Source organism: Mauremys reevesii, linkage group 15, assembly GCF_016161935.1.
Source record: "Mauremys reevesii isolate NIE-2019 linkage group 15, ASM1616193v1, whole genome shotgun sequence".
In the NCBI taxonomy this organism is placed as follows: Eukaryota; Metazoa; Chordata; order Testudines; family Geoemydidae; genus Mauremys; species Mauremys reevesii.
In genome coordinates, this window is record NC_052637.1 from 105,836 (window position 1) to 130,619 (window position 24,784).

Below are 24,784 nucleotides of genomic sequence, written 5' to 3' on the forward strand. Positions count from 1 at the left end.
GGATGGGGGGCAAGGCACCCCAGAGTGACTGCACCCTGGGATAAATGCAGGTCGGGGGGGCTATGCTCCCTGTAATGACTGTGCTGTGGGATCATGGCACATGTGTGTGGGACTGTGCACCTCCACTGACTGTACTCCAGAAACAGTGCAAGGGGGGGCCGTGCTGCACCCCACAGTGTGCCCCAAGGTCACTGTGTAACAAGACTGGTGCTTCTGAAATGTTGACATGCGCACTGGAGCACAGGCTCTGACCAGGGCAGTTGCTTCAAAGTTCAGCCTGGATAGCACAGTGCAATGTGTGTGTGACTGATCTGTCTGCAATAACCACTGAGAGAAAGAGAGCTCTTAGCTCGCTGCCTGTCAAGATTTGGCGAAGCAGAACTCACTTAGCAGAGAGACATTGCACACTGAGATCTGCTGCTAAATATGAGTCGGAATGTCCTTAAAGATACGTTCGGAATGGAATGTAAACAGAAGTTCTGTTTACATTCCATTCCGAACGTGTCTTTAAATGTAAACAGAAGTTCTGTTTACATTCCATTCCGAACGTGTCTTTAAATGTAAAGAGAAGTTTACAGCGCCCCCGGGCCCGCTGGCAGTGCCCCGGGGGCCGGGGCTCGAGCACCGCACACAGATATAACCTACCGCCTATGCCTCTGGCTCCTAGGGGCAGCCAGGGAGGCTCTGTGCACTGCCCCTGTCTGCAGGTGCTGCCCCCACTGCTCCCATTGGCTGTGGTTCCTGGTCAATGTGAGCTGTGGGGTTGATGCTCGCGCTGAAGGTAGGGGCAGTGTGCGGAGCCCCCTGGCTGCCCCTGCGCCTAGGAGCCAGAGGAACATCTTGCTGTGGAGCTGGCTGCTGTGGCTAATTGGACTTTTGGTTGAAAACCAGGTACCTGGCAACCATATCTCTTCTCCCCCCCCCCACCTTCCTGATGGGTGGGGCCTGTAGCAGATTAGGTCTCTAAAGCCCTTTGCGGTGTAGGGGCCAATGGGGCTAAGGGGGTTTAATCATCATGGCACCACCTCTAGCAGGGAGTTGGGCTGCTGGGCAGGGAATGAGAAACCACAAATCACCCTGCTTGGTCTGTTTCAGCTTCCACATTGGCTGGAGAGTCCAGAACAGGGAGTGTGAGCCAGGGTCAGGATCCCTGCCCCAGCTTGGCCTCACTGCTGCCGCTGAATTGGACCCAGTCAGACAGAGGATCTGATCCCAGCCCAGCACTGGCAGCAGCATCTGTAGCCTGAGTGTCGCCAAGAGAGACAATGGAGTCAGCAACTGGGGCTGCTGAGAGTGAAATGCCGCTGCAGTGGGGGTACCGTAATGGTGACAGTGGACAGCAGGAGACTGTTGGGGAGCCAGGTAATGGGGCGTCGCTGCCTGGGACCAGGCTGGAGAGACCCTGAGGCTGCCCCACATGGGGCCATGTTCTCAGTGGCAGCAGCCAGTGCCCAGCAACCCCCCGTCCGTGGGCAGCAGGGACTGGATCTCCCCCAGGGGCTCTCAGGGCACCGATCCCGGCTCACAGCTGCTGCCTGGCGCACACAGCGGTGCCCGTGGGGCTGTGCAGGGGCCTTTTGGGCTGGGTGTGTCAGACCCCCTGGGACAGCCCTTGCCCAGCTCTGCCTTGTTCGTTCTCCCCCGTTCTGCTGTGTGTGGCCAGTGTGAGACCCCAGTGTGCGGGGACAGGTGCACTCGGCAGTGTGGGCCCAGCCAGCGCTCAGCAGGGGGCACAGCGGGGGTGGGGATGGGGGGGGCAGCTTGAGCTCCTGCCAGCAGAACATGTGGGTTCTTGTCTCTGTGCCCCTGAGCTCACCAGGCCCCGTGACAGCCTGGCTGGGGGTGCCCGGGGAGGGTGCTGGGCTGAGGGGAAGGAGGGACTGTTCTGCCAGCCCCAGCCTGCCTGAGCCTCCGGGCTCCTCTCCCAGAGCATCTGAGGGAAGGAGCCATCGACAGAACGGGGCATGTTCTAGGGCAGCTCCAGCCCTGGTGCTGTCGGTGAGACGTGTCCTCGCGGCCCGGCCTGACGGGTCTTTGTGTTTCAGAACCTCCTCGTAACTGCAGGACACACAAAGCACGTACCATCATCGTAGCTGTTGTCCTCACCTCCGTGTCCTTGGTTCTGATCGCTGCCATCGCTCGTCTGGCAGGTGAATTTCCAGTGCCCTTTCCCCCCCCCCCCCCGCCCTGTCTTTCCCTCCCTGGAGCTACCGTGGTCAATCTCTCCTCATGGCCTGTCTCGCTTCAGCAGCTGGGCCACAGGATTCCTGGAGGATGTTCCTTGCAGACCCTTCTCCCGCTCCCTCCCAGAGACCCGCATGTGAGGCCTCTCTCTATGCATCGGGATGAGCGGATCCATGTTAGCTGCCACCCGCAGAACTTGCAGCACTTTGGGCCCAGGTCCCCTTTGCCATGCCCCATGAGCAGTCACTTCCTGGGGGTGGTTGAGGGGACAAGATTCAGAGCAACAATGAGCCCTCTGCCTGCAGCATGTCACCCTGAGGTACCAGCCAGGCCTTCCTGCATTGCTGGGTCATGCCCAGGGCCGGGCTGAAATGAGCCACAGAATTCAGTGTCGACACCTCCTTATTGCAGCATTGAAACTCACCCCTTGAGGACTGTGGCAGTGAAGGGTCCCTTAGCTCCATTCACTCCCCCGGTTTGCACAGACAGTGCATGTTAGTGCAGAGGGCGGCTGTTCGTGGTGAATGTGAACCCTGCTGTATCTGCCCAGTAGCCTGGGGAAGAGGGTGCTGTGACATGCTCCCAGCAGGGGATTTCTCTCTTTCCCTGGGATTGGATCACTGGACCCCAGGAGGGTTTAGCGCTGGCAGAGGGGGTTGAATCCAGGTCTGCCTGCATTAGGAATCCTCTGTGCTGATGTAATGTCAGTGGAGGTGAATTGGTACAAACTGCTAATGTAGACAAGCTGGTGCAGTTCACAGCAGTAAGTTGCTGCATGGCTCGCTCTGGTTCCAGTGCATCTACACCAGGGGTGTGCACTAGTGTAACTATCTCACCCAGAGTGCACTGGAGCAAACTGCCCTGCTATCGGTAGGCCCTACTCCCAGCTCCCTGCTGTAATGACAGGCTGTTCGAATGGGCAGCATTGGCTCACACAGTGCAAGGGAGCACCTGTGAGTTCGGGGTTGTGCACTTACAGGTGCAGGGAGCACCCCAGAACCTGTAGCATTTTGCAATGGGGACACCGGGCGAAGATGGCACCAGTTAGAGGCCCCGGAACTGAAAGCTCCTTGCTGTATTTAAAGGGGCCTAGTAGGCCTGGCAGCCCCTCCCCTGGGGGCCTACACAGTCACATATCCAGCACTCTGCAGAGGCTGTGAAATTTGAAATTGTGCTGCTCTCAGCTGCAGCTACTCCCTAAAATGAGTGATACAAATTATACACTGAAGAGATGCCATAAAATGTCTTATGCATGGACTGCTCTGCTCCATTCCATGTACATGAGTGCATGGCTCTGCACCATTATCTGTAGGGAAATACATGCCTTGTGCACAGGCTGCTTGTTCTTGGATCACAAAGGCTTCAGCACCTAATGTTCTCCCAAATTTAGAGACAGTGTGAGTGAGGTAATACCTTTTACTGGACTGCCATGGGGCTCCACTCACCACAGAGGGTACCTCCTGCTGGTCACTCTGGAGATCAGCTCCTTCCAGGTGCTGGGCCTCCTACTGTTACTCACACCTTCTTGTCAACTGTTTGACATGAGCCGCCCTGATTACTACGACAAAGGTGACTTTTTGTCCTGTTAATAGCCCACTTTCATTGAATTGTCTCTACCACCCCCCACTTGATAAGGCAACTCCCATCTTCTCATGTACTGTTATATAGATCTTCCTACTGTATTTTCCACTCCATGCATCTGATGAAGTGGATTATAGCCCACAAAAGCTTATGCCCAAATATATGCCTCATTGGTTTTTTTCCTCCTTTGGTGGTCTCTCCACCCATTGTTCTCTCTCTCCAGGAGCTCCAGCTCCCTCTGCGTGACCAGGCAATCTGTTCTCCACTGCCTGCCCAGTGCCACTTCCCCAGTGGCTGGTAGGGAACCTGGGCCTGCTTTGTACTCCAGGTTCCAGTTCAGGGATCCTAGCCAAGCTCTGCACTAATCTGGACCTTGCTGCTTATCACTGGAGCTTTGCCTTGCCTATATCTTTTTTCTTTTCTTCCTCTTTTTTCTCCCTCTTTTTCTTCTTTCTTTCTCTGCCAGCTCAAGCTCCCTCCTCCCGAGAGGTGACCACAGTCTATGTCCCTGCAGCCCCTTTCTGCTCTCAGCTCCTCTGCTTTATACAGGCCTCTCCTCTTCCCATCTGGCTGTGCCTCATTTAATCAATCCCTGCTCCCTGGCTCTTCCTCCAGGTGCAGCCTGGGCAGTTAATTGGCCCATTTAACCAATTTAACCCCTCCCAACCTTGTGCGGGGGGGCAGACACCCCATCACGTGGACCAACTTCTGCTGGTGCAAGGAACAAGCTTTTGGGCTACACAGATGCTCTTCAGGTCTGGCAAAAGTTCTCAGGGAGTCACACGGTGGAACAGATTGTTTAGAATAAGTAATTACCGTGCATTCTGAGGGACCATTCAAGGTGGAGTGGCTCATTAACACCTCTGCGGACATAAAACAAAACAAGGGGGCTAGTGGGTCACAGATTGTTATACTTAGCCATAAATCCCATGTCTCAGTCCAGGATTCTTAGTGTCTAGCAAAGTTATGACTTTAAGCTTCCAGGCTTGTCTTTTGAAGGTGTTGGGCAGGTTTCCTTTGAGGATGAGTACTGAGAGGTCAGATATCAAGTGATTACTTTGTAACAAGTGTTCAACCATGAGTGATAGTGGGTTTTTTTGTTTTTTTTAATAATTTTTCTGTGAGTTCATTCAAGAGTCATGATTGTCTGTCTGGTTTCACCCACATAGTAGTTGTTGGGGCATTTGATGCATTGGGTGAGGTTACCCCAGATATTGTATAGGCATGTGTGGGATCCATGGCTCTCGAAAGGTGTGTTGTGTTGATGATCATAGTTGTGGAGATACGACTGCAGACTTTGCATCTGTTGTCCTGGCAGAGTCTAATGTCACTTTGAGTGGTTGTGCCCTGATCTGTGGGGAACTTGCTTCTGATGATGAGGTTGGAGGGTTGTTTGAAGGCCAGAAGAGGGGGTTTAGGAAAGATTTCTTTCAGGCTGTGGTCCCCCTGGAGTATGTGTTGTAACGGTTTAATGATACTGCACATGGGTTCAAGTGGGGGTGATAACTCAGGGTGTGCAGTTGGAGGGGAGTGTCTTACTTTTGTGTTGAAGCAGGTTGTCTTGGGGTATTTGGGTTAGCAGCTCTTACCATAGTGACCCTAACAACTGTCTTTGGCTACTCATCCACTGCACTGGCCTCTCACAGGTCTCCTTCATGATTTACATGGGTGACCCTGCTGCTGTGCTCTTGGGGCATTGAAAGGGCTCCAGTGAGGGTTTCCAACGAGTTTCCTTCTTGCAGTGCTATGTGGGAGAAGAAATGGCTCTAGGTAAGAGATGAATCAAGTTAAAACGTTCCTGGTCCATCAGTGTCACAGGCCCTCTCCCATTGCTTGAGGTCTGATGACTATAAGTGGCCATTTTGTGTCCCTGACTGAAATTACTTCACATCCCTCAGCTACTCACCTGCCTTTTATTCCTCTGAACGTGCGACTGTTGGCCTTGTGCCTGGGATGAAATGCTCTGAGCTGTGACACCCCTAGGCTGGGTGTGTCCCTTCCTGCCAGGCAAACATAACCTGGCAAACGTCTCCACCGCCCTGCGTCTGGCTGTGCTGGACGGGCCCGGGCAGCGGGTGTTCAGTCTGGTGAAGGGCAGGGAGTTTGTTCCCATCTTCATCTCAACCTGCCTCTCCTGGGGAGCCGAGCGCAGAGCAGGGGGAGGGGAGAAGCAGCCCAGGCCCCAGGCTAGCAGGATTCTTCGGGGTAACAGACCTGCCAAATCATTTTGGATTTGATCTCTTATCTATTAATTATTGTCCACCCCCACCCTGATATCTGTCCCCTCCCCCTGCAGGCCCACCCCCTGCTCTAACACTGAGCTTGGGCCCAGCTCTGTGCTGGGTTTCATGGCATGAGCTCTTGAATAGGAACCCAAGAGAGTGAGGCCAGGGTCATTTAACGCTCCTCTGGGGCTGGATTCCCAGTGTCCTCCTGGCTCCCTCATGCCCTCCCAGCACCTGCCAGGGTTCGAGGTGTCTCAGAAGCCTGGGGCTCAGGGGCTCATCTCCCCGTGTTCTCCTCATGGCCGGGCAGCAGGTCCCACTCACACCACATGTTACTGTCTCATTCTCAGTGCCGAGACCTAAGCTTCAGTCAACTGATCTGGGGCCCCCTGCTGTGCCCTGCTGCCCGGACGGCTGGGTCGGGTACCGAGGGAAATGCTACTATTTCTCCGAGACTGAAGGGAACTGGACCTACAGCCGGAGCAACTGCTCCTCCCTCGGTGCCTCCCTGGCTGGGATCGACAGTGAGCAGGAAATGGTGAGAGACTCTCTAATTGCGATACACTGGCCTTGGCACAGCACCAGCTGCAGTAGGACCTGGGGGTGAGGAGCAGCTCTGAGCCCTCTTGTGCTGGGAGGATGGAGTGAATGAACAACCAGCAGCTGAATCCCAGCCCTGGCTAGACCCAGGGCTCCCCTACGGTCTCACCCAAACACTAGAAATCACCCACTCTCAGCTGCCCCCACCCTTCTGTAGGAGACAACCCCTCTCTAGGGCTGGGCTGCCTGGAGTGGGATGGAGAACACAGCCAGTGCTCCTGCTTTGGGGGTGGGAAAGGAGCAGCCAGCTGAGGATTGGGGGGGGTGGCTCCTCTCTCACTGGCTGAGGATGTAGAGCAGTGACTCAACCTTTCCAGACCACTGTACCCCTTTCAGGAGGCTGATATATCTTGTGTACTCCCAGTTTCATCTCACTTAAACTACTTGCTTACAAATACAGCCACTATTACTGACAAACTGCTGCCTTTCTCACTTCTACCATATAATTATAAAATTAATTGGAATAGAAATATTGAAAATACTTGTCAGTGTACAGTACATAGAGCAGTATAAACAAGTCAGTGTCTGTATGAAATGTTAGTTTGAACTGACTTCACTACTGCTTTTCCTGTAGCTTGTTGTAAAACTAGGCAAATCTCTAGATGAGTTGATGTGCCCCTGGAAGACCCCTGCGTACCCCCAGGGGTACACGTACCTCTGGTCGAACCACTGATGTAGAGGGTCTTCTCACACTTCCCCTTCTTGGCTGAGGATGGGGATTTGGGGGCCTCCTCTCAGCATTGACCCCTCCCTTTTCAGATTGACCCCTCCCCTCCCTTGACTCCCTCCCTCCTCTTATCTTGCTGTGGTGAGCTGCGGCTGCTCTGTGAGAAGAGACGTCTCTGCAGAGAGCTCAGACCCAGCAGCTGCCCCCAGGCCAGGGGAACTTGGGGTGCGGGTGACTGGGAGCACAGGGGCGGGGCTGCTGTGTGCGGTGGGAGGGTTAATACTGCCTGGAGACCTTGTGCTTTGCACGAGAGAGGGGGAAATCCAGCGTCCTTCTGAAAATAAATTGAGCCCCTTCAATGTGTGACTGGGATTCTCTGCAGCACAGAGCCCTGGTGGGAGGGGGCACCAGAGCTGGGACTGATCTATAATGTCCCTTGGCTTTCTTTAAGATGTTCCTGCTGCGCTATAAAGGGTGTCCATGACCACTGGATTGGCCTCCAGAAGGAGCAGGGGCAGCCCTGGAAATGGACCAATGGCACCGAATTCAACCTCCTGTAAGTCTCTCATCCCTGTTTACTAATTCCCTGGGCTTGGGGTTTCTGGTGTCTGAGCTGTTTAAGTTCAGGTGGATCCACCATTCAGTGCTACTGAAACAACCAGACACGACCCTGGTCCATTCACGTCCTGCGTGTATCAGAGACTGATGGGAGCCAGCGTGTCCCGGAACTCTTGGCTCCACCCCGCAGCGCGGTGCTGGGCCGGAGACAGAGCCCGCCACAGCCAGAGGTGCCCTTGCAGCGCGCTGGGATTTCAGCTGGGACACTTGCTGTCCTTCCCCTGCCCTCTTCAGCAAGGTCCCTGGGGTGTCTGACACCACCCCACCCCTGGGAAAAGGAGGGAGCCGGAGGATTGCAGCCAGCAGGTTTGAGTGACTTGGTCGGTGAGGCCTCTGAATCTGCAACAAGGCACTAATGTTAAAATTTGCGATCAAATGGTCTGTCACAAAACAAATAGGGACCCAGGAGTTGATGCAGGTATGTATTCCCCAAACTGTCACAGGCCACTGCCATTCAGGTGCCCAGTATAAATCTAGGAACCTAACTCTATATGCCCAGAGAGCCCTGACCAAGGTCCAGGCACTATAGTGCATGTTTGGGGCCTCAGATCCTGGAGTCATGTGATTGCAGTACAGTCACATAGACAAAAGTCTCTGTTCCTTGTGGTTGCTGGGAAATGTGACCTGAGTGTAACCAACATAGCAGCACCTGCCTGAGTCTGCAGAGAGCCTGAGCCAATAGCTCAGAAGGGGGAACTGCTCCATGCATCTCAATGGGATGTTAACTCTGAAACTTGCTGCCCTGGGGGGCTCCCCCAAGCCCATCCCAGTAGAGGACTCTTCATGGGGAGTCCTGGCTGCTGCCACCTCCTCAAGGCTTGACTGAGATAATGTCAATGGGGGATCCCACCCAGAGTCCTCTGCTCAGGTGGGAGGGTGTTCCCTTCTCTGGGATGGACCCAACCCACCTGGAGACAGACTGGGGGAGGGGGAGACCCTAGTCTGCTCAGAGTGGCGCTGGCCCCCCTGGCAGATGACTGGTGTATGTGACCTGTCACTAGCTGGGATGGGAACGTGGGGAGCCCCATGTGGGGGGTTTGCCTTGATCCTGCCCTTCACCCAGGGCCAAAGTGCTGCCTCCAGCGCTAACGTGAGGCACTGCAAGAGCTGATGTCATCTCACAACACTGCTGTGTTTGTGCTGCAGTCCCTGTGCTGCTGCCACTTCGGTGCAGTCTGTCCTGAGAGGCCTCTGCCTTGACGGGATGATGGAAACTGTCCAGGGAGCCCCCTTCTGGCTCTTTCACCTGGTGGTTACAGCTGCTCGCTGCCATGCAAATGCATCTGGAGTCTCTGCCCCGGGGCAGCCTGGCTGGGTTGTGCTGGGGAGTCTGGACCTGCAGGGGCCCGTCCTAACCCAGGCTGGGCGGGAGTGAGCCGAGAGTGGGATCAAAATATCCACCCATCTTCATGGCGACCAGGCCAGCTTCTTAGACCTGCCTGTGCAGTTGGGAGAATCCTGAATAGAGTCAGGCCAATATTTTTTTTCTCCAGCAAATAGTAACTTTCCCAAAAAGTGCATTTTGGGGGCAATGTAACTGTTTGCAAATCCAGCAAATAGTTTTGGCTGGGGGGAGAAAATGAAGTTAAAAAAATAACAGTGAAATCTAAACATTTTGACTTTTTGTTTTGAACTGATGTTTTGTTTTTGAAATTTCTTTAAAAAAAAAAAAACCCAAAAAACAAAAGTTGAAAAACACCCAAAATTGAAATGAAAAACTTGGTTTTGGGTTAAATGAAATGTGTCGGTTGATGCAACACGATTTTTTTTCTGTTTCATTTTGTTTTCAGGCGTCTTTTGCGCTGAAATGAAGAGTTTTCATTTCAGTGAGGGGGGGGAGGGGGAAACAAATCAGTTTTGGTTTGAACCAAACTATATTTCAGTTTGGCCCCTGAGCTGAACAATGAACGATTTGCTCCGCTCTGCTCCTGAGGGGCTGTGAGAGGAGCTGCTGCACACTCAGGCCTGCCCTGAGGAGAGAGGCTCCCCTGGTTGTGACTGGTGTGAAATGCTCAGGCTCCACCTGACTGCAGCTCTCCGGCTTTTGTGTTGCAGGTTTCGGATAAGAGGAGGCAGTGACTGCGCGTATCTGAATGCCAAGAAAGGGGTCAGCAGCTCACGGTGCTACATGGAAAGACGGTGGATCTGTAGCAAACCTGAGGTGTATGTGATGGGGAAAGGAACGCACTGGAAGGGAGCTCCAAAATAAGCCTCCTAGAAATAACAAGGAGTTTGGTGGCACCTTAAAGACTAACAGATAAGCTATCGTGGGTATAAAACCCCACTTCAGATGCACAGAAATGACATGGATACAACTCTCACCTACTTGAATGAGCCATGTCCCCGTTCGTCAGAATACCATTTATTTAAATACTTTGGATGTTTTCTACATTTTCAAATATATTGATTTCAATTACAACATAGAATAAAAGAAAAGTGAGCACTGTACACTTTGTATTTTTATTACAAATATTTGCACTGTAAAAATAAAAGAGATAGTATTTTCAATTGCACTACAGTACTTGTATTAGTGAATCTCTTTACCATGAAAGTTGAACTTACAAGTGTAGATTTATGTACAAAAGAAACCTGCATTCAAAACTAAACCAATGTAAAACTTTAGAGCCTACAAGTCCACTCCATCCTATTCCTTGTTCAGCCACTTGCTCAGACAAACAAGTTTGTTTACATTTGCAGGAGATAATGCTCCCACTTCTTGCTCACAGTGTCACCTGAAGTGAGAACAGGTATTCACATGGCACTGTTAATTTTTTTGAGTTAATCATGTGAGTTAACCATGATTAATTGACAGCCCTAATAATTAGTATTACAGTATTGGTGGGAGCCTCCAGTCATGGAGTGGGGCCCCTTTGTGTTAAGTGCTGTGCATACACATAGGAAGCTCCTACCGAAAGAGCTCCCACTCAGAACATGGTGAGAACCAGGTGGAGATAAAGAGGAGAAGGCTGACAAGGAAAGAGTAAAATAACTGTTTTGGTAGCATCAGAGGCACTCTCAGCATTGATCTTGCACCTACCAGACTAATGAAAGGAAAGACGACAGGAGTGCTGGGGATGTACAGCACATCACTGCTACACCTAGAGTGTTAGAAGGTGTCCCATCAACTTACAAATCACCCTGCTGGCTGAACATTGCTCTCCTGCTGTAGTTATGAGCAGAATTGATTGAAAATTTTCTAGCCACTTTACTTGACAAAAAATTGCCTTTCTTCCAGAATGAAAATCACAGCAGAAAACTTTTCAGTTGAAATTTTCCAGTTTTTGGTTGAAATAAAAATAACCCTGGAAATGAAAATTTCCCACACATTTAGCTTCCTTTTCACTGCCCTGTTACCAACTATCACATTTTTATCACAAGTCTCATGATTTTTGGTGTTTTTCCTTTAAGCCCCAGCTCCTGGAGTCAGGTGATTTTAAACAAATCAAGATTCTCATTTAAAAAAGGGTTGGGGAGAAAAGTTTGAAAATGTGACTTTAGTGCGACCTAGATGCCCAGAAACCAGAAAGTAACCAAAAAACCCCAAAGTGTTTTTCTAAAACTCTCATGATTTTTGAGGGCCTTATGCATGGTTTTTGAACAGCAGGGGATGGCACTGCTGGAGCGGTGTAAATAAAGGGGCCTTGGTGCAAATGAGAATCTGGCCTATTGTATTTCAAGCTGACAGTGTCCCTTTAGCATGGTGACTGTGTTTTCCGTTACAGTGAGTCCTGCAACCTCTTCCAGAGAGAGCGACTCCTGGTTCTGGGACAGTAGGAGCCAGGGTTACCTGCCAAGCTGCTGTGGCGGGGTTCACATAGAATTGATTTCAAGTGAGAATGGAAATCCTCCAGGCAGGAGCTGCATTCACTGTTACTGATGATTCTGGTACCATTATTCTCCGATGTATTCAGAGTTCCTCTGGTCTGTCCTGCACACAAGATGTGCATCTGGGAAATTTCAAAACAGCATCACAGTCACTTCTAGGGTAACTAATTAGGGATTAAAAACCAGCTGGTGGAGGGTGTAAAATCATCAAGTGTCCATCACAGCTAAACTAGGGGCAGAGAAACTTATTCACCAACTCTGAGGGCCAGTTAATGGGGGGGCCTCCTTCCCCCTTCTGAGCACCTGCTGGGAAATCAAACCAGGCCACGCTTGGCCAATGGAGGACAAAGAGGGCTACACGGTATTAAACCTCCAGCCGAAGCAGAGACAACCAGGCCGCCCTCCGGGAGCTGGGCCCCAAGGTAAGTGACTGAGCATCCTCCCGGGGCATCTACTTTCACAGTTACAGGGGGTGACTGGGGCTTCAAAGAGACCCAAGGGAGCTGAAATTTACTGGGACCTGTGCGTCCAACTCCACTGGACGGCTCTGACAGTCCCAGCCTGGGCCTTTGAGCAAATGGTCCCGTCTGGCCTTAAAACCTATGGACCAGCTCCTGTGTGTTGCTGTCACCTGCATCCCTGCAGAGCCAGGGCAGGTGCAGGGTTTAAGTCACCTCTGCTCTTCCCGGGTTGTTAAAATGGGACAGGCTGGGGGGTCCTGCTTAGATCCTGGGCAGAGGGGAGCAGGGGCCCAGCAGAGGGTGCAAACACCTGCTCCAGAGCAATGACCAGGCCGGGAAAGATTTTCTTCTCAATGAACCAGGAGCCAGAGATGTCCACTCGGTGGCACCAGAGCCCCAGAGATGGGAGCGACTGCCTCTGAGGAAGGCTTGTTTAAAGAGACCCCCCCTGCCAGGCCAGGGCAGGCCAGGGGCTCAGCAGAGAGACCCCAGGCAGTGGCAGGGGTTCATGACTCAGCTGTAACCAGAGCCAGAGGGAAGTTTGGACACTGTCTCCTCTATAAATAGTTTATGACCCAAGCACTGAGCCAGAGAAGATGGGAGGGGAAGCGAATATGAGTAGGACAGAGGTGGGGGGATGGGACACATGGAGCTGGGGGGGCCAGGGAGGGCTGGGAACACCCCTGCCAGGGCGACGATGGGAGCCATCAAAGGCGCGTCTTGGCCTCTCCATGCAGCAGGAATCCCAGATTCGCAGCTAGGCCGAGAACCTGGAAGAGACGAAGCTGCGAGTGCACCTGGGGCTGCTGCAGAGGCCGGGGGACCGGAGCCCAAAGCTACAGCCCGGAGCACGTGGTTAAATGGCTCCTGTTATTAAAGGACAAATCAGGCCAGTGTTTTCCCCGTCGCTCCTGCTCTGACTCTCCTGGGGCCCCTAACCCGAGTGTGCCCGGGCAAGTGGTGCTCCGCTGAGAAAGTGTCTGACTCCCCCTGCAGTCTCTGCCCCCTGCCTGGGGGACTAGACTCTGCCTGGGACTCGGCTCACAAGCCCACCAGCCAGCCTTAGTCCAGGCTGCTTCGGGATCAGGCGGGGGCACTGGCCGTAGGACTCCCTGGCCCGCCTGTAGGAGGGGACGGCACAACGTATTCAGGGCCAGAGCAGCGCGGAAGTAGGGTTGCCAATTATGTAATATTTAAAAACCAGACATTCCAGCAGGGGTGCCAGAACCTCTCCTGCCCGCCTCTTCCCCCCGAGCCCTCGCCCCGCCCCATCCCACCTCATCCCCCAAGTCTCCATCTCATCCCCCACAGGCCCTGTCCCTGCCCTACCTCTCCCCCCCCCAAGGCCCCATCTCATCCCCTATAGACCCCACCCCTGCCATGCCTCTGCCCCCAAGTCCCCACCCCCATTTGCTCCTCTTCCCCCTCCCCCATCACTCACTGCTTTTCCCCTCTCCTTCCTCCCGTCCCCATCCCCTGGGTCAGGAGGGACTTGCCTGTGGAGCCGGGGCTGGGAGTTGCAGCCAGCCAAGGCAGGTAGGAGGCAGCTCTGGCTGAGTAGGGGCTGGTGCAGGTGATGACCCCGTGCCTCCCCACCTCCCCAACCCGCAGTAACTGGACTTTGGGTGCCCGGTCAGCAGCTCTGACCAGACACCATCAGGTTCCCTTTTTGACCGGACTTTCCAGTTGAAAACTGGACATCTGGACACCCTATACCAGGGGTAGGCAACCTATGGCACAGGTGCCGAAGGCAGCACGTGAGCTGATTTTCAGTGGCACTCACACTGCCCGGGGTCTGGCCACCGCTCCGGGGGGCTCTGCATTTTAAGTTAATTTTAAATGAAGCTTCCTAAACATTTTAAAATCCTTATTTGCTTTACATACAACAATAGTTTAGTTATATATTATAGACTTATAGAAAGAGACCTTCTAAAAACGTTAAAATGTACCACTGGCACGCGAAACCTTAAATTAGAGCGAATAAATGAAGACTCGGCACAGCACTTCTGAAAGGTTGCTGACCCCTGCCCTATACGGACGTGCCGCCAATGTAGAGACGGCAGCTGCTTGCGGTCTGATAAATTAAACCCTTTTTATTTACAGCGTGGACGCACTCGCCCGGGAGCACAGACTTTTCCCACTGTCTGGAGTGGCTCACAACCATGAGTGTCAACCTCAGGGCAGACTGTCAAAAGCAGGGCAGAGACCCCACACTGGTGGTACGTTCTGTAATTCAGTTTCACCAACTCAGTGCCAAAGGTGACCTCCCAAGGTACTCCCATTGTCTTACAAGGGAACGACAGACGCCTCCTCAGGCATGCCAGGCTATCCCGCAACCCAAGCAAGCCGGACTGTGCGATCAATGGTCGCTTACACCGAAAAGCACAGAATATTCCAGGTTACGCCCAGTCCCAAGAAACCACTCACTCACCCAGCTCGATTTGCATCCCAGATCTCACACCAAAGACAAGGCTGGTACCCAATAGCCTAACTAACTAAAAGGTTATTAGCCAAGTAAAAGGAATGATAGTTACTGAGAGGTTAAAGCAGGTAAAAATGTATGTAGCGGTGAGTCACAGTCTATAATTCCAAATGGCAGCAGAGATGTCGTCATTGGCCAGTTTTTCAAACTTTCTCAGGACTCCCCAGAGTAACTCGGGGAATCTCTGTCTTTTCATTCAGTTATTCTGCCCTCTCGAATCCAAACAGTTCAGAGATGAAGAAATTTTCCTGGTGTCCGTACTTACAGCTTCTTCTCACAGAAAACAAGCCGACAGGGTCCCTACCCACGTGGGCTCGTTCTTTGAGGGCCGAAAGAGAGGAATGTATGTAGAGTCTTTGATCTCCAGTCATCACACACAACCACGACTTGCTTTGAAATTCCACTTCTGCGGTTCGAGTTCTTCATTTGCATTCCACACGACTGCTGTGTAGTTTGATGGGTTATTTGGTGACAGGGATAAATGTTTGCCATTACAGCCCATCGGGATGCAGGTAAGTGAACCCAGTGCATGCAGCATCCACTTTGTTTTCATGACGTTTAAACACCAAATACACACTGATGCATTTGGTCTATACTAGTACCCAAGTGGATTGGCCGGCTCTTCCCAGCAGAGAACACCCCCGTCTTTCTTCCTGGTGCCCTTTCTTCTCCAGGACAGGATCCAGCTCTCTCCGGGTATGGTTACACTTGCAACTTCAAAGCGCTGCCGCGCAGCGGCAGCGCAATGCGAGTGTGGTTGCAGCGCCAGCGCTGGGAGAGAGCTCTGCCAGCGCTGCAGGTATTCCACCTCCCCGTGGGGATTAGCTTACAGCGCTGGGAGCTGCACTCCCAGTGCTGGGGCAGTGTTTACGCTGGCGCTTTGCAGCGCTGTAACTTGCTGCGCTCGGGGTGGGGTTCCACACCCCTGAGCGAGAAAGTTGCAGCGCTGTAAAGCATCAGTGTAGCCAAGGCCGGCCCAGAGCCAACTAGTCTCCGGCTTTGAGAGGTCAGCAGGCAAGCCCTATGCTGCCCTCCTAGTGCTCCTCCCCCTAGCTCCATCTTCCTGGCCCATCCCCCGGCTGCTCCGCCCTCTGGGTCCATCTTCCCGGCCCAACCCCCCCTGCTGCTCCTCCCCCTGGCTCCATCTTCCTTGCCCATCCCCCCTGCTGCTCCGCCCTCTGGCTCCATCTTCCTGGCCCATCCCCCGGTTGCTCCGCCCTCTGGATCCATCTTCCTGGCCCATCCCCCCTGCTGCTCTGACCTCTGACTCCATCTTCCCAGCCCAACTCCTTGGTCAAGAACCTCCTGCTCCCTGTAGCCCCTGCCACAGCTTCCTCTCCCTGCAGCCCCTGCCACAGCTGCCCCCTCTCAGGCCCCAGGAGAGGCCGTTAATGAGGCTCAGGTGGGCTGGATTGAGGAGCCCATTGTTAAATATTTGTTCCCCATGTAGGTACTGACAGACTGTGATCAACTCTCTCCTTCACCTTCTCTTTGGGTACGTCTATACTACCCGCCCGGGTCGGTGGGTAGCGATCGACTTCTTGGAGTTCGATATATTGCGTCTCATCTAGATGCGATATATCGAACTCCGAACGCGCTCCCGTCGACTCCGGAACTCCACCACCGCGAACGGCGGTGGCGGAGTCGACGGGGGAGCCGCGGACTTCGATCCCGCGCCGTCAGGATGGGTAAGTAGTTCGAACTAAGGTAGTTCAAGTTCAGCTACGTGAAATTGTGTCGTGAAAACTTGGCTCTGCTAGTTCGACCCCCACCCCCCCAGTGTAGACCAGGCCATAGTTAAGCTAAGTAGTTTGAGCTCCCGGAGTCTATCACTGTACGGCAGGTTTTCCAATCCTTTAATCCTTCTCGTGGCTCTTCCCCGAGCCCTCTGCAATTTATCAACATCCTTCTGGCAGGCACCAGGATAGAATCCCAGCCGCGGTCGCAGCAGGGCAGAATCCAGAGGTAAAATAACCTCCTGGTTCCTATTCGAGATCCCGTTTATACATCCCAGGGGCACATTAGCTCGTCTGCTCACAGCATCGCACTGGGAGCTCATGTCCAGCTCATTATCTGCCACCATTCTCTGTCGCTGCTTCCCAGGATAAAGTCCCCCGTCCTGTCAGCATGGCCTACGGTGTTTATTCAAGGGTGTCTGAGCCCCTGTCGTTTTTTCAGTGTGGACACAGTTCAAGTCACAGACCGGAGTCAGAAGGTCTGTGTGGTGCAGTATGGACCGGCTAGCATGGCTGTGAGACCCAGAGCCAGCAGTTGTCAGCCCAGGTTCACACTGCAAGCACAGACTTGGAAATACCATGTCCACAAGGCCGGGGCCCACAGACCAGATCTGGGTTTATAATGCAGTGGGGACACTCAAGGCCGGGTCCTACAGACCAGATCCAGGTTTACAATGCAGTGTGGATGCTCCAGTCTGGATCCCACAGACCCGGGTTTACAATGCAGTGTAGACAAACCCCCAGAGGCTCTGTTGTAATTAAGGAGTCCCTCTGGCTACGCTTGGGTTCCAATAGGCTTCCCTCCTTTCCCAAGCAATATTCCTACTGTCACCGATCACGGACCCTGCTGGGAGGGGAGGGTTCGGATCAGCCCCCCCGTCCCCTAGCTTTAGCTGTGTCAGAGCAGGCCTCCGTCTCCGTTCCTGTGTCGGTGCCCAGACTCCTCCCCGGCAGCCCAGTCCCCGTCACCCTGCCACCTGCCACTCCGGGACCAGCTGTCTCGTCCCAGATGAGGCACCGTCCCAGAAATAGCCCCCGGCGCCCTGCCCCACACCCGGCCTCTGTTTGCAGCTCACTCAGATCTCGGGCTTTCCCAGACCCTGGGAGCAGCAGCCCCCACCCAGGTGAGTGAGCATCCTGCTTGGCTTTAAATGTCCCAGCCCAACTGGGCTCCCAGTCACCAGGACCCCGGGCAGTTTGCTGACAGTGGGAAGCGCCAGAGCCTATTTCCCAGGCCTTTGAGCACTGCCAGCGTCTAGCCCAGACCCTGGCCCAGTGAGACCTGTTAGTGGCCGCAGGCTCGTGGGGCTGTTCAACTGCAGTGCAGCCGCTCCGGCTCACTCTGGATCCTGGGGTCTAAGCCCCTCCCCCTGCTGCACCTGAGCAGCCACCCGGCAATTCTACAACCCCGCGGCCCAAGCCGGAGTCATCAGCCACGGCCCAGCCCCCAGGGTTTGACTGCAGCGGAGACGTCCTCGTAGTCTCTGCGTGACCACGGCTGGTTTCTGGCCTGGAGAACACGACCCTGCTTCACACGCCACCAGAGACAGGCTGGGGCCCAGAGTTGGGATCTCCCCGGACACAAACACTTCCAGCCTTTCCACGGATCGCGGGGCACAGGGCAGTTCTTTGGACGCAGGCCGGGGGCAGGGCTGGAAGGGTGGCTTTGATGCACCCTGTCTAGCCAGCCCATGCACCTGCATTGGGGCGCAAATGGGATTTGAAGGGGGCTCCAGCCCTTGGGCTCTCGTAACTTGCCGGGGAAGGGGATGCCCATCTGGTACCGTCTAACCAGCAACCAATCCCCTCCCATTGAAATTCAGCCCCCCTGCACTTCTCTTTCCCATCTAGGGTGACCAGATGTCCTGATTTTATAGGGACAGTCCCGATATTTGGGGCTTTGTCTTATATAGGTGCCTATTACCCCCCATCCCCTCCTGATTTTTCACATTTGCTGTCTGGTCACCCTATTTCCGTCCCATCCCTGCCCTGAGTCCATAGCAGGGGAGAGCTCTTTGCTGAGCAATCGTCATGGTGCTCACTCACTGCGATTCTGGTCTCTCTAGCAACCCAGGAGCACTTTCCCCGGTGGGCCCATGGGGCAGAGTCTGCAGCCGGAGCCGTCCGGGGAGAGGAGCGGTAAGAGACGCGTCGCTAATGAACCTGACCATTCTGGGCCCTGGTTCTGCACGGAGCCTTCACTACATCAGCCAATAACAATGGCCCAAGTCCTAGGGTCTCTCTTCAATTTAATGCATCATTTTCTGTGCACATGCCCCTTATACCTCGAGTCTGTCAGACTCACCCAGAACCCACCAACTGCCGGCATTAGAGAAACAGCTAAGTGACCCAGCTGAGATCAGGGCCCCGTTGTGCCGGGCGCTGCACAGACACACAAGGAGAGACAGTCCCTGCCCCAGCTGAGATCAGGGCCCCATTGTGCCGGGCGCTGCCCAGACACACAGGGAGAGAGTCACTGCCCCAAGGAGTTTACCATCTAACTAGACAAGGACAGGTCTGTTTTCCCTGTTTTACAGCTGGGTGACTGAGGCCTAAGGAGATGGAGGTTCAGATGTGGAGCTGGGCGGGAAAATGTCAAGACAACGTGTGTTCACAGGTCGACTTTAGAGCACTTCGAGTCACTGACCTTTAATCACAAAGTGACGCTCAACCATCACCATAGCAGAGCTGGGCCCCATCTATCTATCTAGCCCCCCACCACACACCCCTCATCCATACCTCCCCCAGACTGCGGCAGGTCTGGTGGCCCCAGCAGCAGGTGCTCCCCAGCCTTCCTAGCTGAGGCCTCTGGGGCTGGTGGGCCCACACTGACACCGTCTGCCTTTGCTTTGGAGGTGGAAGGAAGCCGGCTGAGACGGCCGGGGAGGGGTCTGAGCTGGAACACGGCCTCTGTGTGATTGTGGACAGCTTCTACAGATACGCCGAGGGCCCGCCTGGAGCGAAGGCGCTGGACCAGGCAGCTTTCCAGAACCTGCTCAGCAATGAGCTGAGCCATCAGCTCACGGTGAGGCCCGGCTACTGGCACCCCAAGGCAACCAGAGCCATCAACCACTGACTGCTAGCAAAGGGGATCTGCCAATACCTCTCAGCCCTTCCCTCCAGCCTCCTGCTATCCCAGTCCTGGGCCTCCCCCCGGCCTGTGCCCCTCAATCCCGACCCACAGCCCCCTGCTAACCCAGCCCTGGCTCCCCCGCCCCCAGAACTCCCTTGGAGCCCATCAATCCCGACCCACAGCCCCCTGCTAACCCAGCCCTGGCTCCCCCGCCCCCAGAACTCCCCCGGAGCCCATCAATCCCGACCCACAGCCCCCTGCTAACCCAGCCCTGGCTCCCCCGCCCCCAGAACTCCCCCGGAGCCCCTCAATCCCGACCCACAGCCCCCTGCTAACCCAGAACTTGTCTCCCCTCCCCACAGCTCTGCCAATGCCACTAAATCCTGACCCACTGACACCTGCTACGCCAGCTCTGGCTCCCCACAGCCCTCACAGCTCTGCCAATGGGCTTCAAGCTTGTATCTCACCTCTCCTTTATACACACGTCTGTGTGTGGGGGAGCCCTGCTAGGCCGATCCCCTCCAGCAGGGGGTGGTATTGCATCCAGCCCAGCAGTAGAGCCTGTTACTGATCCACGTGCCAGACGCTGCCCCGAGCGCTGACTCCCTGTTTCTTTGGTGTGTTTTAGAACACAGAGGTCGAGGCGGCCGTGATGCGCACATTTGAGAAGTTAGATGCCAACAAAGATCAGAAAATCTCCTTCGACGAGTACTGGCAACTCATCGCCTGGATTTGCCAAGTGATCCGGCGCCGCGATTATAACGAGTAGTGACTGGAGGGGTTGTGTCGGGTGGGGAAACCGAGGCACGCGCCGCATCCGGAAAGGCCTCCAAATCCTTTGCCTTAAAGACTCAAAGCAAATCTGCACCTCCCCCACTCTTGGAAACCCAGTGACCTTAATCCATCTGCCTGCTGGGATCCCTCCACCCCCATCCCCATTCTGCACGTCTCATGCTGCCCCCATTCCCCCACCACCACCACCAGGATCCCACCCTGATCACACCACGGCCTTTACTCTCCATGCTGCCCAACTCCCCCACTGCTGGGAGTCACCCCGTACACCCCGAATCCACTCTGGCCTGTGCTCCCCATATCACCCCCTACCCTGCTACCCTGCTGCCAGGATCCCTCACAATTCAACGCCCCCATCCAGCCCTGGCATGGGACGCCCACCCCACCCATCTCTCCAGCTGCTGGGCTCCCACACCGATCCCTGCCCCGTCGCTGGGATCTCTCCCCCAACCCCTATGGGCTGCCCTCTCCGTGCCACCCACTGTCACTCGGTAACATGGCTTGAATAAAGAGTCTGCTCTGAGCTCCGGCTGCGTCTCTGTTCTTACTGCAGCCTGGATTGGACGGGTCGGTTCTGGTGCGTGGACGCGCAGTACAGCTCAGAGCCAGCAGAGGGCAGTGGGGCGCTCCCAGGCTGGGCACATCATTGTCACACTGCAGGCAGGACTCGACAGGCCAAGTTCTGGGACCTTCTCAGCCGCCCTGGCATCCCCCTGTCCTCCGCCCCGGCATCCTCCCCTGCTCCGCCCCGGCATCCCCCCGTCCTCCGCCCCGGCATCCTCCCCTGCTCCACCCTGGCATCCCCCTGTCCTCCGCCCCGGCATCCCCCCGTCCTCCGCCCCGGCATCCTCCCCTGCTCCGCCCCGGCATCCTCTGGGTCCCAGCAGCGGGGCCAGGGCTGGCATGGTCTGGCCATGCTGTTATACGATGGGGCACGGGGCAGATTGGTGCAGCAGACAGAGGTAAAGGGCGTGGGCTGAACCTGGAGCTCCTGCTCACATGAGTCAGAGCGGGAGAGGCTGCGTCTACACCAGAAGCACTTGCCTGGTGCATCGTACCAGCAAAGCACCCCTAGGGTGCACGCCACTCAGACTGTCACCGCTGGCGTGGTCGAGAGAGCCTGGAGCACAGGGCCTGGGGTAAGACCCGTGGCCGTGCTGTGACCCAAAGCCAGGCCCTGTGTCAAAGCGGATGCCTCCAAGTTCAGTGTCCGATACAGGCACTTGGCAGCAGTATCGCTGGTGCTGCTAAAACACAGGCGCCTCATAGCGATACCAGGCGCTGGGTGTTCATGGGCTCATGCTCCAGAGGCTGGGCCAGGCCCAGGCCAGCACAAAGCCGGGCAGAAGCACAATCCTGGCAGCTGGTACAGGAGCACACGACCCCGAGGAAAGCGGAGGCCAGGGTGATGGATGGGGCTGGTTTGGTCGAGCCCACGGGTACAAGGTGCAGGGGAGTAACTAACCGCGTCACGCGGGTCCTGCTGCACCACTTGTTTGGATCTGGGTACAAAAGCGATTCAGAGGAGGGGGATCTTTGTCTGGCTTAGGGGGCAGTGGAAAGTCCCGCCGCTGACTGAGCTGGGCCATTGTCACGGGCAGACACGCCTCAGTGCACCTGTACATGTACAGGGCACTAGTACCGTGCTTGGTCGGCAATTAACCTGGCCGAGCGCCTTCGTCACTGAACTGAGCGTGTGGTCGCTCGGGGCAGATCGATGGAGGTCTGCTGAGCCAGCTGTCTGCAGGGCCGGCGTGTCATACAGAGAGGGCAGACAGACACGCACGCAAAGCTGACAACGCTGGAGTGGTGATGCCGTGTAGGTTCGCCCTGCTGCGTGATACATCAGTAGCTGATGTAGATCCAGCTGTTTCTTGGAGATGCTGCCTGCCAGAGAACCTGCTGAATGGACACAGTGACCAGTTCATCAGGCATTGCCATGTCAGGATTTCATATTGGTACCCAGACACCGAACACGAGTGTTTTGAAGAACACGCGTCTGTTTGAAACAGTGTCATTGATCCCAAACGGGGACTGGTACTAAGGGGGGGATTTGTCCACACAATTTCTAGTTACTATGGCACTGCCATCAGCAGCACCAAGAGCTTCTTTCCCAATTTGTTTTCCCCTTGGCCTTTATGTGGTTTGCAGCAATGAGTTGGTTCACGTTTGCTTGCATTTGGTTAAATGCGATGTCGCGCATTGTAAGAGGGGGACGGCTCCTTCGGTAGCCAGCCCTTAATGCCGGGAGTTACAGGCGTAGAGACAGTTTCCCCTGCCTGCTGGTCACACTCGTGAATGTTCTGTTACGTACATAGAAAAATATATTTTTCATACTAGCCTGTTTCCAATTGGCCTTCAGATTCGGATCATCTCGAAATGTGACCCATCATTCCAGCTAGAGTTTGGAGTCTGCTACTTGGAGAGATCCCAGACTGTGGAATAATCTCTACCCAGCCACTTTGGCCTGGGCACAGTTCTGATAAGGGGCTAGTACATCTCTTCACAGAGAAGGTTACAGCAATCAGACAGTGGCTTTTACACTGTGGCCAAATGTATCCTTATCTCAGTGATTTAAAACCACAGCCACATGAACTCAGTAATACACGTCTTTAAACACCAGTTAGATCTGGCCCAGCAAGTGGTTTCTAGCTGATTGCCTACTTCGTATCCATATACAGTAAACTGAGGGGTAGTTGATCCGTCTGTTATTTGTAAAGCTCTTTCTTGATGCCCGGATGTTTTTCCACTGTGCACTGATATCTTCTGGTGTCTTCCTTCTGCGAGATGCCCCCTTCAGCAGCTTACGTTGGTTAACAAATAGCGTCTTTGCTTCACATTTTCTCTTCGGTTCAGTAACCCAAATTTAATACACGGATTAATTTAGTTCGTTTGCACTGAAATAGGGACCAAGTCTTTTATAACACAAGCTTTGCTTTTGTTCTGATTTTCCCAAGTCTTTAGCACAGACAGACCTGTTTTAGATACGTTTGCAGTTGTTGCATAGATATTCCTTTTCCCTTAACGTGTGCATTACCAATTTTTTCATAGTAAGCATAGTGCTTGATTGCTAAAATGGGTGTTCTCAATCTTCCGTGAGAAAGTGTCCGGCTCTCCCCGGCTGAGCACTCTGTTTTAGCAAAAAGAGTTAAGAACAGAATTTTTACCCAAGCTTTTTAGAGTTAATTTGCTTGTGATCCCAATCCCACCTTTATTAACTGTTCAGAAGCACAGACTTTACCGACCACTGCTTTCCTTCAACATAACATAAAAGAAAAGAGTATAAAAATTACACCAAAATGAATAGTAAATGCAGGTCTATGCAAACACTTTGACGGTATAAAACTTTCATGATACTTGTTTGTATTTGGTAGACAAAGATGGAATCCTGTTGAAATAGTTTGGTTAACTTTAACATGTTGCATAAACAGGCATAGTATATATTGTTATATTTTTGACATCTTTGCTATAACATTCTTATGATTATATTTGAAGGTACAAACAAGTTTATAAAAACAAGGGCTGTCAATTAATCGCAGTTAACTCATGCAATTAACTCAAAACTAATTAACTCGATTAAAAAAATTAATCACAATTAATCTCAGTTTTAATCACAGTGTTAAACAATAATAGAATACCAATTTAAACTTATTATAAATATTTTTGGATGTTTTCTACATTTTCAAACATATTGATTTCAATTACAACACAGAATACAGAGTGTAAAGTGCTCACTTTATGTTAGTTTTGATTACAAATATTTGCACTGTAAAAAGAAACAAAAGAAATGGTATTTTTCATTTCACCTAATACAAGTACTGGAGTGCAATCTCTTTATCGTGAAAGTGCAATTTACAAATGAAGAATTTTTTTTTTACATAACTGCACTCAAAAACTTTAGCGCCTATAAGTCCACTCAGTCTTACTTCTCGTTCAGCCAATCGCTCAGACAAACAAGTTTGGTTACAATTTGCAGGAGATAATGCTGCCCACTTCTTATTTACAATGTCACCTGAAAGTGAGAACAGGCATTCACATGGCACTTTTGGAGGCGGCATTGCAAGGTATTTACATGCCAGATATGCTAAACATTTGAATGCCCCTTCATGCTTTGGCCATCATTCCAGAGGACATGCTTCCGGGCTGATAACGGGTTCTGCTCGATAACAATCCAAAGCAGTGAGGACCAACGCATGTTCATTTTCATCATCTGTGTTAGATGCCATCAGCAGAAGGTTGATTTTCTTTTGGGGGGATTCGGGTTCTCTAGTTCCCTAATTGGAGTGTTACTCTTTTAAGACTCTTGACAGCATGCTCCAAACCTCATCCCTCTCAGATTTTGGAAGGCACTTCAGATTCTTAAACCTTGGGTTGAGTGCTGTAGTTAGCTTTAGAAATCTCCTACCAGTACTTCCTCTGTGTTTGGTCAAATCTGCAGTGAAAGTGTTCTTAAATCGAACAACATATGCTGGGTCATCATCCGAGACTGCCGTAACATGAAATATATACATCAAGGCATTCAGTCACAAATTAAGGCATT

At 53.2% G+C, this 24,784-nt stretch overlaps 1 protein-coding gene and 1 pseudogene across 1 annotated transcript; both read left to right on the plus strand.

Annotated features, from left to right (window-relative positions):
* Positions 1-1,188: 1,188 nt before the first annotated feature.
* LOC120383776 lies at positions 1,189-10,226 on the plus strand (annotated as a pseudogene).
* Positions 10,227-17,425: 7,199 nt separating this feature from the next.
* LOC120383778 (protein S100-A16-like) lies at positions 17,426-20,730 on the plus strand. The gene is made up of 4 exons (XM_039502009.1): positions 17,426-17,503; positions 18,446-18,518; positions 19,235-19,404; positions 20,081-20,730. Exons 2-4 carry the CDS (start codon positions 18,476-18,478, stop codon positions 20,219-20,221), a joined length of 354 nt encoding a protein of 117 aa, XP_039357943.1. The 5' UTR covers positions 17,426-17,503; positions 18,446-18,475; the 3' UTR covers positions 20,222-20,730.
* Positions 20,731-24,784: the final 4,054 nt, after the last annotated feature.